We start from the raw sequence: 22,461 nt of genomic DNA, 5'->3' as shown, positions 1-22,461 counted from the left end.
AGAAGGGGACAAAAGTGAACAAAAGTGGGGGAGGATGTTATTAGTAATTGAAAGAAGGGAGGGAAAGAGAGCAATAAAGACAAACAGCAAAGTGTCACAGTGTTCAAAGGTTCTTGTAGTGCTCTCAGTCTTCAGGTTTCGTCATGATCCTGTGAAGCAAACAAACACACAACTCTCTCCAGGGGGAGTGACTCTCTCATTAGTTTGTTAAGTGTGCTGCTTATTATAGCTGAAAGCTCAGAGGAAAGCTTCATCATGCTGAGAGTGAAATTCTTTACATTTGCTGAACTGCAATGCAAATGAAATGCATGAAACAGCTATTTGTTTAACAAGATCTTAAACTGGTCCTTCTAGTAGTTTAACACAATAAACAGAGAGAATGCAGTCCCAGCCCTGCTTGGCACTCCCAAATGTCAAATGTCTTCAGTGCTTTAAGATACAAAAGTGAAAGAACAGGCTACAAATAGAAAAGTGTAAGATAATTAAAGATTTTGTCAAAATTACATAAAAGGTGTTTCCTCAAGCAGTGGTTCTGTACACTATACCATTCAGAAGTTTGGGGTCAGTAAGATACTTTCATAGAAATTAATAGTTTTATTAAGCAAGCATACATCAAATTATTCAAAACTGAGAGTAAAACATTTACATTGTTTGGAAAAATCTATTTCAAATAAGTGCTGTTCATTTGAAGTTTCTATTGATGAAAAACATCCAAAAAAAACAACAACAACAACAAAAAAAAAACACAGTTATGGCGGTGAAAAATCCAGCTTTCCCATCACAGGTATAAATTATTTTAAATATAAAAAAATAGTAATAATATTTTACACAATTACAAATGTTTTTTTTTTTTTTTATAATTGCAGCCTTATAAAATAAAATAAATAAATAAACTTACTGACCCCAAATTTTTAGTGTTAATAAATGTTGATTTCAGATACTTGCTTCAAAACCCCTTTAAATGTGTTTGCTATACAGTATATTCTGTCTAAGCTAGAATAACACTATCATCATATTTTGCTAGCTGTTGAGTAAATAAGTGAACACAAAAAGGCACACTGGCAATCAGAGTCAACTTTGTACTTATTTAACTTTTGCTGAAAAACGTACCCTATATATGATGTGCTACTGGGGCATGTTTTCACAAAATGTCAACATGTGTTCAGTGAACTGGGGAGTAAAAGTGAAAATGTTCATTCGTTTTTTTAAAATGTTAGACAACCAGTTTTTTATGGTTTTACTTAAAGTTCCAAAGCAGCTCCATGAATAGGGATATAGAAGAATATAGCATTGGCAGTCAGCTTTTAGATACAGATAGATATAGACTTGACAGGAAACATTTCAATCATTGAAATAATTTGATCTTTATGTACATGTATTTGTACTGATGTGAAATGGCTTTTATTACTCTGATCACAACTGACCAATTTTAAAAAAGTCTACAGGCATTTATAAATGCTTCAATTATATTCAAAAGCATTCAGTGAAATATGTGGACAATAGGCTACTCTTTTTTTCCCCCTCAGTATTTTAAACCATAGACTGATATACTTAAATATTTTTCCCATTTTTGCCAAAAAGTATTCACATGTAAAATAGAAGTGTCATCCTGTGATTTGTAATGTGATCCAGTTACTAACAAAGAGTGAACACAGAGAGAGTGAACACAGACATCAGAATGCACAATTCATAAACCAATGGCTACTGAAACAAATATGTGAGAAAATATAATAATTTACATAAACACATTTGCAAAGACAAGGAAACTATCTTTATCATAGTAGATACGCAGATAAGTATCATTTCCACTGCCATAATATCATACAAACAGGGACAAGATAATGAAATGTTTTCAATATTTTCCAGTGATTTCCTCTCAGTGCCTCAGAATTTTTTTTAAAATGCTGCATATAAATTTGAAAATTATATGCCATCTGAGATTTCTGCAATGCTACTTTAAAAAGCTCTTAATTGTAGTATGTAGTGGATATGGACAAAAAGTGAGAATTAACAATTCAAATCCAACCTCAGTTTTATCTGATAACTCACCAACTGTGTGCCATCATGAATTTTAGTTTATGTGACACATATATTCAAATATAAACTGACCGATATAATCATCATCAGTTATTCATTTAACATTTTCCCAACAGTACAACACACATGAAGACAATCGCATTTTGGTTAATTTCTCATCCTAAAATAAGTTTTGCAAAGACAAAGATTCAGTATATCAGGGGATATGTAGATAAAGCTGAATGTCATGCTCTTTTCAACAAAGATACTTTTTTTTAAAGCTATTAAAAATTTGTGTGGAATGTTTGCCTTTTATGTCATGATTAACAACAAAATACTTGAGATGAGCCTAAAAAGCTTCCTTGGCCTGCTCTATTTCGATTTTCTGACTATAATATATGCTTTATCTGACTTTTCCAGATAAATAAAACACCCTATTTGGATTTAACCTTTAAAACTTACATTAAAAAGGCCAAAAACTCCACAAACACTTCATGTCATATAACACACGGCCCTCAAAGCACAAAAGGGAGGGATGTGCAAGAAGAAGAGGTAAACAGCAGGTAAAACAAAAGACAATGGAAGACTAAAGATGGCCTTAGACCTCTGTGGAAGAATAACATGGCATCCTGTAGGTCTTTTTAACTCTTGGCGTGTGGAGATGTAACTGCCCCAGTTGCTCTGGTCCACAGAGGTAGCTCTGTCCCTGGGTCCATCTCCCAGTCTGTGAGGGTCAGACGTCAGTGCTGATGGCTCGTGTATTGGTGTAAAAGTCTGGCGTACTGCGATGGCTCAGCACGGGGCCGTACATGGCAGCCAGACCAAGGGCAGTGGCGCCATGGTTCTCGTAGTGAGTGGGCATGTAGGACAGGCGTTCGCCGCCATTCCGCATCTCATCCGTGCCACGGAGGTAGTAAGGTGAGCAAGTCGGGCAGTAGCTGTGAGGCGGAGTTGGGTCGCAGGGCAGTGAGAGAGGTGTGACGGCCGCCCCGTCCACTCCCGGAGCACTGCATGCGTTGCAGGCGAACTGTGGCTGAGGATCTCCGACCGAGCCCGCCTCCCCTTCTGACTCATTCCTCTTACAGCAGTAATACTAGGATGGAAGGACGGTTTGATATACAGAGGAAACTAGATTAGACACTGGGCCTTCAATGCAGATCTTCCTCAAATTGTTGAGTAACACACAGAACTTTTTTTAAGCACGGAATGATTCTGCGATGGATCTTAGTTATTTAAATAATAGAGCTGTTCAGTCATGAGGTCATTTTTAGGTCAACAAGTAGCTAAAACTGAGCTTAGTGAAAAATAAATATACTAAAATGTATTTGAAATACATTTATTTCATGCTAAGTATATGACACATACATTAAAAAATGTATGTGCTTAATAAAAATACCCAGCAATTGTATTTTTAGTATACTGAACTGGTATACTTAAAGGGATAGTTCACCCAAAAATTTAAATTTGATGTTTATCTGCTTACCCCCAGGGCATCCAAAATGTAGGTGACTTTGTTTCTTCAGTACAACACAAACTCAGATTTTTAACTTAAAGCGTTGCACTCTGTCAGTTCTATAACGGAAGTGAATGGAAATCATGGTTTTGAGAGTCAAAAAAACAAACACAAACAAATTCAAATTAAACCCTGCGGCTTGTGACAGTACACTGATGTGTAAAGACACGAAATGATCAGTCTGTGCAAGAAACTGAACAGTATTTATATAGTTTTTTTGACCTCTGATTCACCGGAGTGTCCGAACAGTCCTTAGCGCGTCCGAGACCGATCATTTCGTGTCTTTACACATCAATGTATTGTCACGAGCTGCAGGGTTTAATTTGGTTTTGTTTGTGTATGTTTTTTTGACTCTCAAAGCCGTGCTTCCCATTCACTTCCATTATAGGACTGACAAACTGCAACGGTTTGAGTTAAAAATCTTCTTGTGTACTACTGGAGAAACAAAGTCACCTACATCTTGGAAGCCCTGGTGGTAAGCAGATAACAGATTTTCATTTTTGGATGAACTATCCCTTTAATGCCTGCAACTAATTTTGTACTTTATGCACTTTGATTATGCGGAAGTAGTGCTAAAGTCCAACTAAAGGTATACTTAAGTACATTTGACTGTGCTAAAGTGGAACTATTGCAAGTATACTTCAGTACACTTTAAATCTCTTGCATTTAAATACAGATATTATTCAAAGATCATACAATCCTCATCAACAGTGACATTAAAACACATTTTAGAATTAATATTAAGAAACGTACATTGTGCACAAGTAGTACTCCATATAAAGTTTAATTATAATTTTTATATCTGTAAGTCTCAAGCGATATGTCCATAAATAGGTTAATAGATTTGAACTATACTTAGTATGAAATAAATGTATTTTAAATATATTACTTTTTTACTAGGGGACATGTAGGTTTTTCCAGAATAGCTATTTTTAATTATGAAACAGGATCTGTGGTAAGGACTACTTGAAGAGACTTTTATACATAAAGTCAAGTCAAATTATAAGTGTGAATTTTGAAAACATTTTGATAATCATCAAAGATATGTCATTTTAAATCTGAAACCCCATTAGAAATTCTTAAAGGGGAATCTTAAAAATGCTATTTTTGGTGGATTTTAGGACGGTATTCTAAACAGATCAACCAATTTTGGGTCATTCACACAGATCACGTTTTTGCATTTCACTACGCTGCTTTTCTATTGCTTTCAATGTAAATATGCACTAGACATACATATTTGACCTAAAAAAAACATGGTGCTCAAGTTAAACTATCTTGAGATTTGCCCTGCGTCTTTTGTTTTTAAACTCAAAAACCTGTATTGTGTGAATAGCTCCTAATTTGACATTCAGGAATTTTCTTTGGGATTTTAGAATAGTGATTCTTGATAATCAGTAAATAAGGTAGACCTTCTGTGTTAATGCAAAAACATGTTCTGTGTGAATGGCTCCTTAACCCTGCAATGAAATGTAAATGCAATGCTCACCTGGAGTCTACAGTAACAAAGCACTGCAATGATACACAGTAGTATCACTGTTGCGAGAATTCCTCCGGTTATGACAACAGTTCCAGCTGTCATCCGACCAGATCTCCATCAAACCCTGAGAAAAAAAGAGAGGGAGTCAACTGTCTCACCGAAACTTCATTTCCATATGTAAAAACAGACAGATACTAAAAACAGTTCACAACACAAAATCATGTTGATGGACTGCGCTCAGCACTTACATTAGAAGAGAGCAGAGAGGACGACAGGCCACAGAGAGTTTGTACTGCTGCTTCTCCTGACACACGGCTCATGGGTTGCAGACACTCAGCTGTACAGTTTCTGGATGTCACAGAAGTTAAATGTGGTGTGAATGATAGTTATTTAAAGAACTTCTGTTTCAGCATAGTATAACAGCCACAATAACAATTCTGTCCAGAAGGAGGCAGTACAATATAAGATATGCACAGGCTACTTGTATGGAATCACAGAGATACTGTACACATTACATTTTTAACATTTATTCAACTAAGATTAATGTGTTAATGGGATTTTGACATCTACAAAGTTTGTAAGCATACATTAAGTTTGGAGACATTTCACAATCTTTACAGATCTTGATACCAAGATCATAATTCAAGGCAATAAACATGTAATCAAGGATAATGTAATAGAACCCACTGGCAGAAAATGGTCGAAAAAAGAGAGAGCAAACATGGTGGAAAACATGAACAGAATATTATCCTGACTTTTTGGTTCGAAGCCTGACATAAAATACTGTATAAAAACCAATGAAAAAAAATATATATATATAAACTTAAAAGCAACATTATTATTGAGGACTTAAAATACAATTGAAACTAATAAACTAATAAAATATTTAATGTCCCCTTAAACAGAGCCCAGGCTTATCTGGTTCAAAATCAGGGATGCTATCCCACCCATCACAAGTCCTCTTCCTGTCCATTTTCTCAGAGTAAAAGCACTAAATTATATACAGGAATGGTGGAATGCTAATGCTGTTAAAAGCAATGTGCCATCTATTCTCCCTGGAATGTGGCCAAGCAGTGTGTTCCTGTCCCCTGTGCTGCTTGCCAGAATTTAAACTCTAAGAAAGTACGGATGTAGGATCTTTTGGTGGGCAGCTGGAGGTCAAACCCCTCTATCACTGCAACACTGACAGCAATGGACCACTGATAGACATGTTTGGACAATTACACGCAGCTGATGAGCTAGACAAGGTCACTGTAAGTACACTGAGAACCCTTTGAATAACAAGGACGGGTGGGAATTGGAGAATGTTTGTGTTTATCCGAGTATTTCTTGTGCTAATTTGTGGTGATACTGAACTGTGAAATTTAATATCAAAGTAATGGCATTTCTGCACACAATACCAAAATCCAAATCCGCTCACTTGGTGATCATCTTGGCAACACCCCAATGCAGCTATTTTCTGTTATCTACTAGAACAAGGATAGGCCAAAATGAAAAAAAGGGTGCCAAGCTTACGTAATGCATAAATGCAGTCAGCCATTAATTAAATAAATAAATAAATAAATAAATAAATCTAGACACAAAATGGACTAGCAGCTACTCAACAAAAGATTTAAATTATCCCTCTCGGGCTCAAATTAAGTTTTAGTAACAGGAAAAATCTGATATTTGGGGAAAATTATCATATGGGGTAGTACAATAGAATCCTGACTTTTTTTTTAGAGAGACCTTCACATGCAAGACGTTCTGGGATGTTGCAGATTTGCAACATTGGCCCAGTGTGGTAATTAGACACTGACGAGTTTTTGTCTTTTGTAAAGCACAGAAGTACTTTGCACTTCAGGCAGGCCATTTGCGTGTAGCCATTCTTGCACAGTCTGCATCGTCCACGTTTCTCAGCATGAATGAGGAAATGATCGCATCGGTCTAATCTGACATCAACTGATGGTGCAGAGATCCTCTGAAGTGGAGGTGGAGGTGGGGCAGCTTGAACTGGGACGTTGGATCATCTTCCAATGACGGTCGTCCTCTTTTCCTACTGTTCAAGTCAGCCTGTTTGCCAACCTTGATGAGGGCATCTGCAACTTGAACACAGAAGTCAAGAAGTGGCATACACTTCTTCTCCTGCTTCTGGTTGAGATGACGGCGATAGAGGAGCCAACCATTGACCAGTGATAGGTCAATCAAGTAGTACAAGATGCGCAGATACCAACGACGTGGGCAGATGTCAATGCCATAGAGAGCTGCAAACATGTCTGCTAAGTCTACTCGTATGCTTCAGGAGATTCCTCAAAATCTGGATCAGCAATTTAATCGTCTGGAATGGATTCTGTGTCAGATAAAGCACCATCAGGAAGGCAAATGTACTCAATGACTTCCGTGGCTGAGTAAAACTTTCGCCTGCCTGCCATAACACACTGCAAATCCTGCATAGAGAGTATTCTGTAAGGTAGTTTGCCAAAAAATGCTTTGACACAATGATCTGTACTAATAAAAGTGCCATGGAATTTAGGCTACATCAGTTTTCCTCACTGCACAGTCAAATGAACATGGTATTGTGCCATTGCTTTTGATCAAATCTGCCTCTGATTTTTTGTAACTTCACTCCAAATTATTACATTTTCCATATGATATACCCTCAGTGACACCTCAAAGTAATACGTAAACACTGGTGATAGGAAAATAACCCTAGTATAAACTGTTGCTCAAAATATAGGCAAACTAGTAGATAAAGCATGTGATATCCAGTGGTACCTATCTGGGCACACGTTGCAAATCTGCTACGTTGAAATAGAGCTGCACCAGGGGAAAAATCCATAAGAGATCAAATCTACTAATTGGCATTTACTGTGTCTATATACACTTATGATTCTTCTTATGCAGTTTTAGTTTCAAATTAATGGAGGTTGATAGTGATACTTACACGAAATTGATGCCAAGAAAATCAGTTTCAGGGAACCCATGGAAACAGACATGAAGGGAGACTACACTGCCATCTGGTGAGCAAGTGGGAAACTGTTTGTTGCTAATGGACAACCATGGACAACCATGTCCTGCAGTGGTACTTCTGAGTAAAAAAAACTCATAAAATATGTATCTGGAGTAATAAGGTAGTTTGTTTTTAACTGTTGCAAATCAGCAACGCCTGCCTTGAGAGGGTTATTTTAGTTTTATTCATATATTATCTTAAAGCAATTGCAACAAGACAAACACTGCAACGTATGAAAACAATGTCCTTTGTTATTTTCAATTCAAACAATAAAAACGCAAGATGCAGCTAACCGTGTTTGTACACTAAAACAAAAAAGGTGCAAAAGCTGTCACTGGGATGGTACCCTAAGGTACATCTTTGTACCTTATTTACCCATAAATGATAAGCCTACTTAATAGTCTTATCTAATATGACCACACTTATGTCTTTAATGTTAAGTTTCAAGTTTGCGCTGTTCAAGTTAAACTAAGTTAAACTTAAAAAATACATATCAAGACCTTGTTTTTCTCCTATTCCACTGTTTGCGTTTCACATTTTTCTGTTTCCTGTGTGAATGGTTCCTAATATGCTAAGTGCTTCCAAAATCATATCTAAAAGAATTAGTGGTGGGTCTTTCAAGAACGTTTAGTTCATTTTGTGACTTGAATTGTCTATGAGAATGATTTGTTAATTTTCATGCTCATGCACAACCTTTCATTTATTTGTCACATTAAAGCAACATAACTAACTCTGTAAACTCCTGAGTGTTTTGGTCCGATTTTTTCATTCACTGGTCTTGTGGAAACTGCATAAGCAACATTCGTGAACATGAATGCATTTGGAGGAATTTGGCTTTTGAAAATTTAACATTTTACTTTAAATGTGTAAATTGCTTCTAAATTTACTGCTCAAACAAAATGACTTCAATGCAGATTGTTACAGTTTGCCAAACAAGATTCAAAGATCTGTAAAATAAACTTCACAACACCAGTAAGAATATTATGCTACTCTGAATTCACTCCCTGTGAAGATTTTACCAATAAGGTGATCAGGTGATTTTTTAACTAAAAGCTAGATGTGACTTCCTTCCCTACAGCCACATTATAGAGTAATACCATTCATTTTCCTATTTATGGCTTGTCTTTTTCTTCCTACACCCAATGTGTCTCTGACCATACATACTGCACAACCATATTACAGATAAAACCAGACTGACTGCAGTGTACACTGAAGCCAAAAAAGGAGAGCCATTAAATTAAGCTATGCATTAAATTGGTCCTCAAGTCCCTGGAGAGATTTTTTGTAAATGGATAATCAATTATTCACAGTGAAAAGAAAAAGACACCACTGGGCACAATGAACACTGTGATAATAGAACTACCATAACATTCATTTGGCAGATTACATTTCAGTGTTTTTGAGTTTAGCTCAGACTCACAATCTGATGACGGCTTCCCCATCCCACAAACATGTTTGAGAGATTGTCTGTTGTAAGTTTTCCTTAGTTTATTCATGAAACGTGCATAATATGAGATCCCATGTATATTATGTAGGTATGTGAGGAGATGCTGACGGAGATGTGCTGCAAAAGGAAGTGTGACCTGGCGCAGACCTTGTCAGCATGCTCGTTTATCACCTGGCTCACTCTATTACACCAATGAGTCTGCAGATCAATAGACAGATGCTCGTATATCTCCGTTGCCATGGTACCTAGGGCTGCTGACCCTCTTCTCCCCAAATACCCCAACACCCCTCTCCTTCATCCATTCTATCGTTCCTTTCCTTTTACTCCCTTTCCTCCTTCATTACTAGTTACCACTATATTTCTGAGCATCATCAGCACACGCCAGCCATCTTCACACTGCCAAACACATCTGACGCTGAACATATACTATAAAAATGTGTTTTGGTATTGGAAAAATGTTGTTTTGTATTTGAATATATTTTTAAATGTAATTGATTCCTGTGATGATACAAGCTGAATTATAAGCGTCACATGATCCTTCAGAAATCATTCTAATATGCTGATTTGGTCCTCCAGAATAATCTATTATTATTATTATTATTATCAATGTTGAAAATTGTGTTTTTTAATATTTTTTAGATATATTCAGGATTCTTTGATAAACAGAAAGTTTAAATGATCAGCATTATTTGAAAATTTTTTGAAACATTATGCTTTTTGTCACTTACTGAATAAAAGTATTAATTTCTTTTAAAGGGCACATATTATGCTCTTTTTTTTTTTTTACAAGATGTAGGCCTTAAATACCCCACAGATCATCTTAGGGGTAGGCGATATGAAAAAAAAAAAATCACACTTTTTTTTTGTTGTTGTTGTTGAAATATCACGATTTACGATTTTATCACGATTCTTTCTCATTTTGGTTTTACTATTTTGCAAGTTGTCTGATCATTACAGCCCAAACTAATATCCCTTTTGTAAAGACAAAGCCTTTCAAGGTAACAAAAAAAAAAAAAGAATGGCAGATATTTAGTTCTTATCAACAAAAATCTTTGTTCTTATTTTTAATAACAAAGATAAAAGAATGAAAAAGATACACATTACAACTACACATAATATACAAATAAAACAGTTTTATTTTCAGGCACAATAGGTGTATTTAGCAGGAGCATTCAAGAAATTGAATGAAAAAATATAAAAATAAAACCCTATATAAACGGATTCCTAAAGCAACTGTATTAAATTTCTTCAGTCAAGAGCAGCGAGTGATTTTTCTCTTTGTGTTTTGCTGTTTTATTAACGTTAAAGGAATAGTTCACCCAAAAATAAAAATTCTGTCAGCTGTCTGTCAATTCTGTCATAGTGTTTTATTTTTATACCACCATTTACTCACTCAAATGTTGTTTTAAACCTGAATGAGTTTCTTTCTTCTGCTGAACATATATGCTATTCTGAGGAACGTGGAAAACCAAACAGGTCCACAGTGACTTCCATAGTCAGCTGTTCTCCTATAGTCATTCTTCAAAATATCTTCTTTTGTTTTCAGCACAAGAAAGAAATTAATACAGGTTTGGGACAACGTGACAGCGAGTAAATAATGACAGAAATGACATTTTAGGGTGAACTATCCCTAATGACAGTCGATTGCATGTTTAATAGGCCTACTGTCACTTTAAGACCTGCACGCATCTAATATACAGGCAAGCATACATTTTCTCTCAACTGTTTACTTTCATTTTATTCATATCCAACTGAGTCTACATGCAAACCTTGTGTGTTTTGACAGTATTAGCGTAAAAGATAACTTAGTTCAATAATCAGGCACTGTTTTACAGGCTTTAGCGCGTGCGCTTCGGGTGTATGCAGCGTTCAGAAAAAGCACAGGTCAGACCAGTGCGCGAATGAAACATTTAAAAGCAATTCACGAGTTCACATCTACGTATATTAATACTGTAAGTTCATGCGTATTTGGCGTGCTGTCCGGGTGGAGGGCTCCGAGCTCGGGATGTGGCCCGAACCCAGAGTACTCCCCCCGGTTGTGGTAAGAGTAGATGGATCTATAAGTGAGGAGAAATGGGGTGGAGGAGGGATGCTGAAAACTGTCAATGAACGGAGGTAGGTTCTGCTGTTCTTTATACCTTGGCGTGAGCTGATTACTGATTGGTATCAATATTATTAAAACAGTTTAATTAACTGCTACCTTAAATCCAAAACCTTTTCAAAAAAAACAAAATAATGAGAGCGTAACTCCTGTGAGAGTAACGCTACCGCTGAGTCAACACTGATGTGAATGCATGTGGCGTTGTACAGTATATGACGGAGGTGCCAGAACTGCAGCTGATAGAATGTGCGCTGTAGCACAATACTACGATATTTCTTCAAAAGCAGATCGTGAAGACATTTTTATCATCCACGATCAAAAATCGTCATATCGCACATCCCTAGATCATCTATTACATCATTTTGAAAATGACTATTTTGAGTTATTTTTCATGTCTTATTGCGCTTAAACTGTCAAATACATACAAGTTTTGGGCTGCACAATATATCAAAATTATCGAAATATTGCAAATGTAAATATCGCAATATGCATATTGCAAGGGCGTGCGATATCTAAATCATTTTAATAATAGGCTACTTAAATCAAACAGAGAATTGCTTGATGTAAAAAAGAGTAAAGTGCAATAAGTTGCAGAAAACAACTCTTTGCCGTCTCTCTTGCTGAATTATATCAATAGTACTCGTCTCGATGACCATTCTCGTAAACGCAGTCGGTTATGTTTTAAATGAATGTAAACAGCTGAGAAAGAAATCGGATGTGTATCATTATACTGGATCTGTGCAGAAGGATTTAAAGGGACAGCGGCCTATAAATATGTGCTGCTGAATATGTCACTAATGTTAATCAAACAACAAAACAGCTATAACAAAGATTAATCTAAATTTAATTCATACAGTGAACACTATGCAGTGTTATTTTACACTTAATTATTAAATTTCTGTACCTAAATACTACTGTTTACACTTGCCTTTAATCATGTTTGAACTTTCTCTGACTATAGTTTATGCTGTGGTAAATGAAGAAGTACTTGAAGTGTATGGAAAGCAAAGTTACAATGGTATAAAATTAGTGTCATTAATATACATACATATATATATATATATATATATATATATATATATATTTCACACTAATGTTAAAATGACATTTTCTGATTTGTAACATTACTTTTTATGTAATGCTTAAACACTGCTGGTCACTTTCAGAAGTTAAAGTGATTCTTTTTTTTCCAAGAAAGAATGTGAAACAAATTGGTTATATAATTTTCATTTTTAAATATTTTAAAATATATTTGAAATTGATTTTACACACTTTAAGCAATATCATATCGCATATTGAATATCGCATTTTTTTAACAAGGTATAGCATATCGCATTTTTCTTCAATATCGCACAACCCTATACAAGTTTATGTTAAAAGCATGCATAAGTTACAAAAACACAGTTGGTTATGTCTGGGAAAGATTACATGTTTATATTAGATCTGTGTATTAAAGGCACAATATGTAAGATTTTTTTAAATGAAAATATCCAGAAACCACTAGAACAGTGTTATATATTTTGCTGACTTGTGAACTTACATTATCCCAAATGTTCCGAAGAATGTTTAAATCCAGAGAAATAAGCTATTTTAATTAGCGACACGGACTGTGTCCATAGTGGCATTGTGTCACCTGCCAATGACGTTATAGACACTCGATTTCCGGTTTTGTTTTGTAGAGAAAAATAAATAAATAAAATGAAACATTTGTAGAAAACATGGAAACACCAAAGACGCTTTTATATGTTGTGCGTTTTATTAGACAGGCGATGACCACACAGAGTAGCATTGTAACAGAACTTTCAAATGTATCTTGCGTGATAAAACATGCTGCTTTTTTCCCCACATACGCATGACCGGAAGGAGCGGAAGCGGTCAACTGTGGCATAATAAAAGCTCCGCTGCATTTGAGCCGTGTCGCACTCATTCAGCTGCCTCTTTTCACTTCTCACCCTGCTTCATTCTACTACGTTAATAAATCATTATCCCATCCACAAGCATGATTTCTGCCCGAGTCCTGAAGGATTGTGTCGGCTGTGGGGATGAAGACCACAACTCCCATGATTCCACACTCTTTGTTTATTTTGAATACGCACCCTCTAGTGGCAAAAAATTACATATTGTGCCTTTAAGTGACAGCAGCGTAATATACAGTACCTATACTGCTGTCTCCGCTGTTATTATGACCCAAACAATAAAATAAAACCAGAAAATCAATCACTGCTTTTAACTGAATAACATCTATGCATGTAATAAAAAGACATTTCTTACTTTAATGCAGCTTTTAATGCTCTAGTGTGAAGATAAACATGGCAGTGTCCATCAACAGTGGTGGGCAGGGCTTGTAAAATGTGATTTCACATTTTACGGATTCTGCAAACGGCTTGTTCTGAGACACTGCTTATGATTTATGGGAATTAAAAAAATGATTATTTTTATTTTTTAAGATGTATTATTTATTTTTTTTTGCTTTTTGTTATGATACAACATTGGTGAGCAGACAGGAAGTGAAGTGTGTGGGTGTGTGTGTGTGTGTGTGTGTGTGTGTGTGTGTGTGTCTGTGTGTGTGTGGGGGGACACCCATAGTGCAACAGCACTATATGTCGACACACTTGGCTTGCCCACTAGGCTATTGGCACCGACAAGAGCATGTGGACTTCATCATTATAGGTTGATTGTGTACAAACACTGCCAACACACGTTTATGTTTAAACAATTATAAAAGTGAATTTTGCATAATAGGTGCCCTTTAAACTAAATCTTACTGAACCAAACATTTAGGATATAATATTTTATAACACAGACATCTTTAGATCTTTAGACCTGCTTACCACCTGCTCACTTCCTCTCACCTGCTCAGTTGTCTTGTCTAATTTCTGCTTTTCTCTCCTTGCCAAAAATAAGACTCTTCTTACTTCCTTAGCTTCCCCTCTGCTTCTTTTTAAAGGAGCACATGATGACACTTCCCCTAAGAGCTCAATTAGAGTGTGGCATCTGTCCTCCCTGCCTTTGCTCCAGAAAAGTTATGGACTTTTTATCTGGAAGCTCTGTCTGACCTCTTATCTGTTCGACCGCACACCAGGCCCAATATAGCTCTGGGCGTTCCAAATGTTTACGACACAAATATGTCTGCAATGTGAAAAGTAAAGTCAAATCACATCAAACATGACAGCAAAACAACACTGAACTTAATTTAGTATCTAGTGTGAAGAGGTCACATTAATGTCTCCAAAGTCCTAGATGTTCAAAACTCCTCAAAGGGAAACAGGAAATCAGAAAATGCTCAGAAAAGTGTCATCATGTGCTCCTTGCAAACTGAAGAGCACCATAAACAGAAAGAACATTAATAAAATGCTAAAGATTAGCTAAGCTAATGCTAAAATGGAAAACCTGCTAAAAAGACCAGCCTGCAATATGAATTTCCAGGCTGGTTTATGTCATGGTAGTTTTGTTGGTAAAGCTAAGATGCCTGCTAGGAAAATCACAAATCAGCATTCTATGCTGGGCACCAGCATCCGAAACAAAATACAGTATGCTGGTGAGCAACTATGGTGGTCTTTTCAGTGTGGCAGTGTTGTTTTGTCAGTGTAAATAACCTCATATATCACTATTTAAAGTGGCAGCAAGACGGTTCATGTCACTGAGCAAGCTAAACATGACAAAATAAATGTCCCATGGTTAAGAAAACGCTAAATATAAATGACTAGCACTGAACGAACCCCTGTTTGACAAGTTCTGACACGTTGAACACTATGTGACTATTAAACAGCTAATTTCCCTCAACATTCTCATTTTCCTGCCTTATGATTACGCCAGCTTTGCAACAAAACAAGCACAGCAGTGTGGCGCTAATAGAAAACATCTCGCAAAGAGCTGAGATTGCACTCTCTATGGACAGCTCTAAGGGCCATTACTGGAACAGTCCGAGCTTTCATTTACTCTAATTGCAGTTCTAGCCTTTATAACATACACTTAAACCACTGGGTATAATAAGAGAATAAAAAGAGACAGAAATCAAATCCCATTCAGTGTAAATTTTCTCATAATCCTTCTTCAATTCTCCTACAGTGGGCTGCTTTCTTAAAGGATTTAGAGTGATCATATTCAGTTTCTCTTTGGGAGCTGAGGTTTTATATTAATGTATTTTTGTTATCACAGGTCACTGTGGTGTTTTTCTTTCTTTTTTAAAAACTGTGGATTGTTACCAGACTTTTAGACCAGAACAGCAAATAAATTAATAATAATAGTCCTTTTATATCATTGTGGGATACAACTCCCATTAACATGGGATATCATTAACATTATAGGCTCATATAAGCCCACTTCTTAAGAAACCCACCCTTAACCTATCTCTTTTAGAGTACTACAGACTGGTTTCTCTTCTGCCTTTCATTGTAAAAACACTTGAACGAGCTGTGTTCAACCAAGTCTCTTCCTTTCTCACACAGAACAACCTCCTCGACAGTAACCAGTCTGGTTTCAGAAGTGGACATTCAATCAAAGACTGCCTTGCTCTCTGTTGCTGAAGCCCTAAGACTGGCAAGAGTGGAATCCAAATCTTCAATACTTATCTTGCTGGATCTGTCCAATGCTTTTGATACGGTTAACCACCAGATCCTCCTGTCAACCCTATTGGCAAAGGGCAACTCAGGAACCGCACTCCAGTGGTTTGAGTCTTACCTCTCAGATAAGTCCTTCAAGGTATCTTGGAGAGATGAGGTGTCCAAGTCACAATATCTAACTAATGGGGTGCCTCAGGGCTCAGTTCTCAGACCACTTCTCTTCTCTGTCTACATGGCATCACCAGTGCCATCACTTTGGTCTGTCATTCAGAAACATGGCTTTTCATATCACTGCTATGCTGATGACACTCAACTCTACCTCTCATTCCATCCTGATGATCCGACGATAGCTGCGCGCATCTCAGCTTTTCTAACAGACATTTCTTGCTGGATGAAGGACCATCACCTTCAACTCAGCCTTGCCAAGACAGAACTGCTTGTGGTTCCAGCAAACCCATTGTTTCATCACAATTTCATCATCCATTAAGGTACATCAACCATAACTCCTTCAAAAACAGCCAGAAACCTTGGAGTTGTGATTGATGATCAGCTGACTTTCTCAGACCACATTGCTAAAACTGCCCAGTTCTGCAGATTTGCTTTATTCAACATCAAGAAGATCAGGCCCTTTCTTTCGGAACATGCTGCACAATTCCTAGTTCAAGCTCTTGTTCTGTCCAGGCTGGACTATTGCAATGCTCTCTTGGCAGGTCTTCCAGCCAGTTCTAGCAAACCTTTACAATTAATCCAGAATGCGGCAGCAAGATTACACTAGCTTCTTTATTATTTTTCTTTTCTATTCTATTCTATTCTATTCTATTCTATTCTATTCTATTCTATTCTATTCCTTTTCTTTTTATTTATTATACAATCTTTTTTTATTATTTATTATATAACACTAGCTTCCCCTATTCTCTATCCATTCTATCAGTTTTCTTTTTATTTATTATATAATAAAAAAACCTTGCTACGTGTATACGTTAAGCTTACTGAGACTTGTTATAGCACTTGTTATAGCATCATTGCTCTTTTGTTGATTTGTAAGTTATTTTGGATAAAAGCGTCTACTAAATGACAATGTAAATTGTAAATGTAACATGCCATAACTGATTCTATCTGTCAAATAAATGAACATTCCGCCATCATTTAAACACCCTCATGTCATTTGAACCCTGCATGACTTTTACAAATAAATAAATATTGGACCCCACTGATTGTATGGATGAAAAATCACTGAGACATTTTTCAAAATATCTTCTCTTATTTTCCACTGAAGAAAGTCATGACATGAGGGGATGAGAAAATAGGAAGAAATAATATTTATTTTTGATTGAACTATCCCTTTAACACCAGATTGCTCTGGGAATACTGTCTTGTAAGTTGTTTTGGATAAGTGACAGTTAATAATATCAATTAACTAACTGACAGTTGTAAGAAGCACCATACATGCATACACTACCTGATGTATAGAAGCACTCAGATCAGCTCAGTGGGCTCTGACACAGTCAATGAGAGATATTTAAGGAACTGTTTAAAGGAATCACAGTAGTCACTGACTTAAATCAAATCAAATCAAATCCCATGTCTCTGGTAACAGTGAGAGTTTTGGAGATGGCTGACTGAGAAACTGATTAATAATAATAATTAATAATTCCTTACATTTATATAGCGCTTTTCTTGGCACTCAAAGCGCTTTACATAGAAGGGGGTATCTCCTCAACCACCACCAGTGTGCAGCATCCACCTGGATGATGCGACGGCAGCCATATTGCGCCAGAACGCCCACCGCACACCAGCTTATTGGTGGAGAGGAGACAGAGTGATGAAGCCAATCAGTAGATATGGGCAAAATTGACATAAAAACACAACATTTTAGAATTTTTCATGATGAAATGAAACCTCAAATGAAACCTCAAACACTCAAATGAAACCTCCAAACCTATGTTGCAGCTTTAGTTTTAGCCTCTCTCTCCAGCTGGGCCTGTATATGCCAGCGGGTCTCTGTTGCCTGATTTATGGACAGCCAGCATGCACATCCTGCCCCAAGGACAAATCAAGAGACAGCTTCAGATGTCAGGCTATAAAGCAGCTGCTGACTGGGTTCTTATTCAGCAATTGCCGCTACCCCACTTAATTCACTGGCGTTTATTTAAAGCACAAAGAGAGACAATCACAAATTGTAGGGTGATTTTTAAAAAGAATATTGATGGACATGAGGCTCATGGTTTAGGGGGACAGACAATCTGTTCAAATGCTAGAGTAAAGAAGACTAAAAGACTCTTAACTAAAACTAATAATAATATAATAAAAAAAAGATTTTTTTACATTATATATATATATGATTTCTTTATATGTGACCCTGGACCACAAAATTAGTCATAAGTCATAAGGGTCAATTATTTGAAAATTAGATTTATACATCACCGGAAAGCTGAATAAATAAACTTTCCATTGATGTATGGTTTGTAAGGATATAACTGAGAACTCTGAAAATCTGGAATCTAAGGGTCCAAAAAAAATCTCTATATTAAGAAAATCACCTTTAAAGTTGTCCAAATGAAGTTCTTAGCAATGCATATTACTTATCCAAAATTAAGTTTTGATATATTTATGGCAGGAAATTTACAAAATATTTTCATGGAACACAATCTTTATTTAACATCCTAATGATTTATGGCATAAAAAAATCTATAATTTTGAACCATACAATGTATTTTTGGCTATTGCTACAAATTTACCCGTGCTACTTATGACTGGTTTTGTGGTCCAGGGCCACATATATAAATATTTGTTTTTATTCCATAAATATTTTATAAATATCAGTTGTGTTTGGAGATGAGAACTTCTAAAAATAATAGCAACACAAAGTTTTATGTAATAGTTGATTTAGCAGTGTTGTGGCAACAAAACTGAATTAAAATTGCCAAAATATATTTTTATATCAAACGGGAAAAAAATAAATTACTATATACTATATTAAGCTGATTTTTTCCAATAAATAGGTAATGGCAAAAATGCATATATATTTGCTTGAATTGCTTACAGATATAAGCTTGATTGCTTGTATCATTCTAAAATGTAAAATATTATCACCCAGCTCCAATCTGATAAATGCGACAATAAGCCATAAAGATATTAAGATATAAACATTAACATCATGAAAAGTGCTATACATTTGTCCCGACTTAACATATATAAGCAGACAACAATTTCAGGACAAGAAATCAGTCACGTAAAATTAATAGTAAAATAACAAACATTTAAATGCATTTTTGCTTATTCCCACATTTCAGTCATGACCACTGACAAAAATTCAAAACCAACCTTCAGTACATTAGGTGGCATGCTAATGGGTCAATTCAGTAGAAAGAGAACTTTTTAAATCACTGTTTACAAGTCATACAAAGTGCAAATGCCAACGCAATGAAGCATGCACACGTCCAACTCAGCAGTAAGTATTAAAGCTTTCACTTTGGATAACTCAAGCAATACAGAGCAGATGACTCAGTGCTCTGTTCACCATAAACACATTGTAATTTGTTTTTGATGTGTGCTACATAAGTCAGCAACAAACAGAAACCGCCGCAATCACAATGCTGAGAGGCTTCTCTTGACACAGCTTGTTGGCCTGATCTATGATGTCACTTATAACAACACGTTGGGGAGATAGTAAGGTGAACGTCCTTCTTCATTATTAAAGTGAATCTCTCCTCCGCAGCCACGAGAGCCGGTTCTCGCTCTGTGAAATGGAGAGGCAGCAGCTCTGATCATTTTCGAATGAATCCCTTCTCCTGATTTATCCACTCTTAAATAATGGCATGAATATTTCGGTGAGGAAGCCTCTAACTTTGCACTTGAAATCAAGGCAAGTCTGCAATTTTAAGTCAGCCCTTTTCAATTATTCAAATATCATTCCTGTAACAATATTTTTCCATCACCGGGCCATTTAGCTAGGTAGTGAAGGAAGGATTTTTCACCCCATTCTCTTCAAAAAGCACTCATCTCTGCTGTGTATGGAGAGAATATATTTATGTCGAAATCTGGGGCAGTTGCATGGATTTAAAAAATGAACAGAGAGAAGAGGAATATCATCATTCGTTTTTCTTTGTCAAAAAGCATAAATGCAATCCTGTCCATTTATACCATTAGGAATCTGCCACTGGAAAACCATCTCAATTGCCATCTAATCTGAACATTAGGGGTCATATGTCTCCTTTATTGTCTATGGAAGCTTACAGTCCTGTTAATGGAAAAGTTCACCCAAAAATGAAAATTTGCTGAAAATACTCACCTTCAGCCCATCCAAAATGTAAATGAGTTTGTGTCTTCATCGGAACAGATTTGGAGGAATTTAGCATTACAACACTTGCTTACCAATAGATCCTCTGTGGTGAATGGGTGCCGTTAGAATGAGAGTCCAATTAGCTGATAAAAACATCACAATAATCCACAAGTAATTCACATGACTCCAGTTCATCAGTTAACATATTGTGAAAAGTGTCTGTAATAAATCCATCATTGCTTTTTACTTTAAACCTTTGCTTCCAGCTAAAATGTGAGTCCTTTATCCACAATATTGCTTTCTCCAGGGAAAAAGTGATCTTGTCTCAGTCAGGAGTGAAATATGCACAAATCAAGCATTGTTACAAGCAAAAACAGTCCAAAACAGTTCAAAACAAATATATCAGTGGATTTAGATGTGAGAGCGAATGTTATGGAATTTGGGCTCATATTTTGGTCAGAACTGATAGTTTGAAGTTAAAATGCCTTGATGGATTTGTTTCTTATACAAACATGCAGTTTTTCACTTCACAAGCCATTAATTAGATTAAAAAAAGTGATCACTCCAAATCTGTTCTGATGAAGAAACAAACTCATCTACATCATGAATGGCCTGAAGGTCAGCAAGTTTTAATTTTTGGGTGAAGTATTCCTCTAAATACTACAGTAAACAGCTAACAATCTTCCACCATTTTCCCTTTTAACCATAGTATATTAGTATTATGTCATGTTCCTGTACACGTGTCATCGCCCTTTAGCTTTCAACTGCATTTCTTGCAACAGACAAGAATTGTTCCCAAAAAAGCCCTCGATGGGCTCTCCACTGTCAAGGCGACTCACAGTGAGGCTTTAAAAACTTCAGACTGCGTGGTTTACCATAGCTTGACTCAAACAAACATGCTCCCTCAAGCAGTACATCTGCCAAGTGCACACTGCTGGAGAGCTTGCCATGTAAATCCAGCAAAACAAACAGTTGAAAAGCTGCTCCAAACATCTCTGATCAATCTGGCTGAATTAGCCATTATGTATAAAAACAAAGATAGATAAAAAAAAATAAACAAATTCAATTAAATGCAATTTAAATATCTTAATCTGGGATCATACTTTATATACATAGAACATTTATTTATTTATTGTTTAGAAATTTAAAAAAATAAATATCTTAATCCAGGATAGTTTAACCACACTGTGTTTGAGTGGGCGTATGCGTATATGCTATATATATATATATATATATATATATATATATATATATATATATATATATATATATATATATATATATATATAGGCCAATAAAATAATAATAATAAAAATTGGTGCCAGCATCAACATATTTTTGGATTCTCCCACCTTTATAAATGTATTGTGTCCTATGGTTTAGTGTCCTCACTTTCATTGCTGTTGCATGCTTACTTACTACTATATGTAAGATATATTCATGCAAACAAAGCATGCACCAAGATCCATAACCTGACACATTTACAGACTTTATTGGCACTTGAACACTTCCATTACACTGCAAAATCCAAATCAGACCATTTCAGCACACGTGCATGTCTACTCATATAGAAGGACACATCAGTTACCTTAAAACCTGCTTCTCCTCCTCCCGGAATGTTTGTAATGCAGCGTGCAGTGTATTATTCCAAATGACTGATGCTTGTCAGTAGTGAACACTACTGTATCTGTTCATCTGGGAAAGGCTCGTCTGAGGCTTTGCTTCGTTAGCAGAAATGCAGCGTCCACTGCACAGCGAGCTTTATCTGTCTGAACGGATGGCTGTCACATCATTTGTTGCGGCTGTAATTCCGTAGTATCCCTGCGTACAGCCGCGTGTATGCTGTGCCTGTGAGACACAATATAACACATCCGAGCACGCAAATGAATGAGGGGCATTACCCAGATTGCGAATCAGAGACCGGTATGTAGTGTGCAGTGAAGTGCGCCGACGGTCCCTCAGGAGGATGCAACAGCCTGCGAGGAGATGATGCTGCACGCGCGGAAAGGGTCAGGAATTGAACCCACACCTTTACAGGCGTTAAAGGAGAGCAAAGCGTCAGCCTATGAGCGTG

The 22,461-nt window shown here is 36.3% G+C and overlaps 1 protein-coding gene across 1 annotated transcript; it reads right to left on the bottom strand.

Moving 5' to 3' along the window:
- Positions 1-1,345: 1,345 nt before the first annotated feature.
- LOC109056921 (protein FAM163A-like) lies at positions 1,346-22,461 on the bottom strand. Its single transcript, XM_042718594.1, has 4 exons — positions 21,976-22,461; positions 5,255-5,354; positions 5,016-5,130; positions 1,346-3,109 (listed from the first exon to the last, which is right to left on the bottom strand). Exons 3-4 carry the CDS (start codon positions 5,106-5,108, stop codon positions 2,750-2,752), a joined length of 453 nt encoding a protein of 150 aa, XP_042574528.1. The 5' UTR covers positions 5,109-5,130; positions 5,255-5,354; positions 21,976-22,461; the 3' UTR covers positions 1,346-2,749.

The sequence above is a fragment of the Cyprinus carpio genome, chromosome B2, assembly GCF_018340385.1.
Source record: "Cyprinus carpio isolate SPL01 chromosome B2, ASM1834038v1, whole genome shotgun sequence".
Taxonomy (NCBI): domain Eukaryota; kingdom Metazoa; phylum Chordata; class Actinopteri; order Cypriniformes; family Cyprinidae; genus Cyprinus; species Cyprinus carpio.
The sequence above is the reverse complement of the archived record's forward strand: the minus strand, read 5'-3'. Positions and strand labels throughout refer to the sequence as shown.

What these genes read in the sequence shown, in the direction of transcription:
- LOC109056921 (XM_042718594.1), bottom strand. Translation starts at nt 5,108, where the DNA reads ATGACAGCTGGAACTGTTGTCATAACCGGAGGAATTCTCGCAACAGTG. An exon ending in TTTGTTACTGTAGACTCCAG is followed by an intron (nt 3,110 to 5,015) that starts GTGAGCATTGCA and finishes CTTCCATCCTAG; the next exon opens with TATTACTGCTGTAAGAGGAA.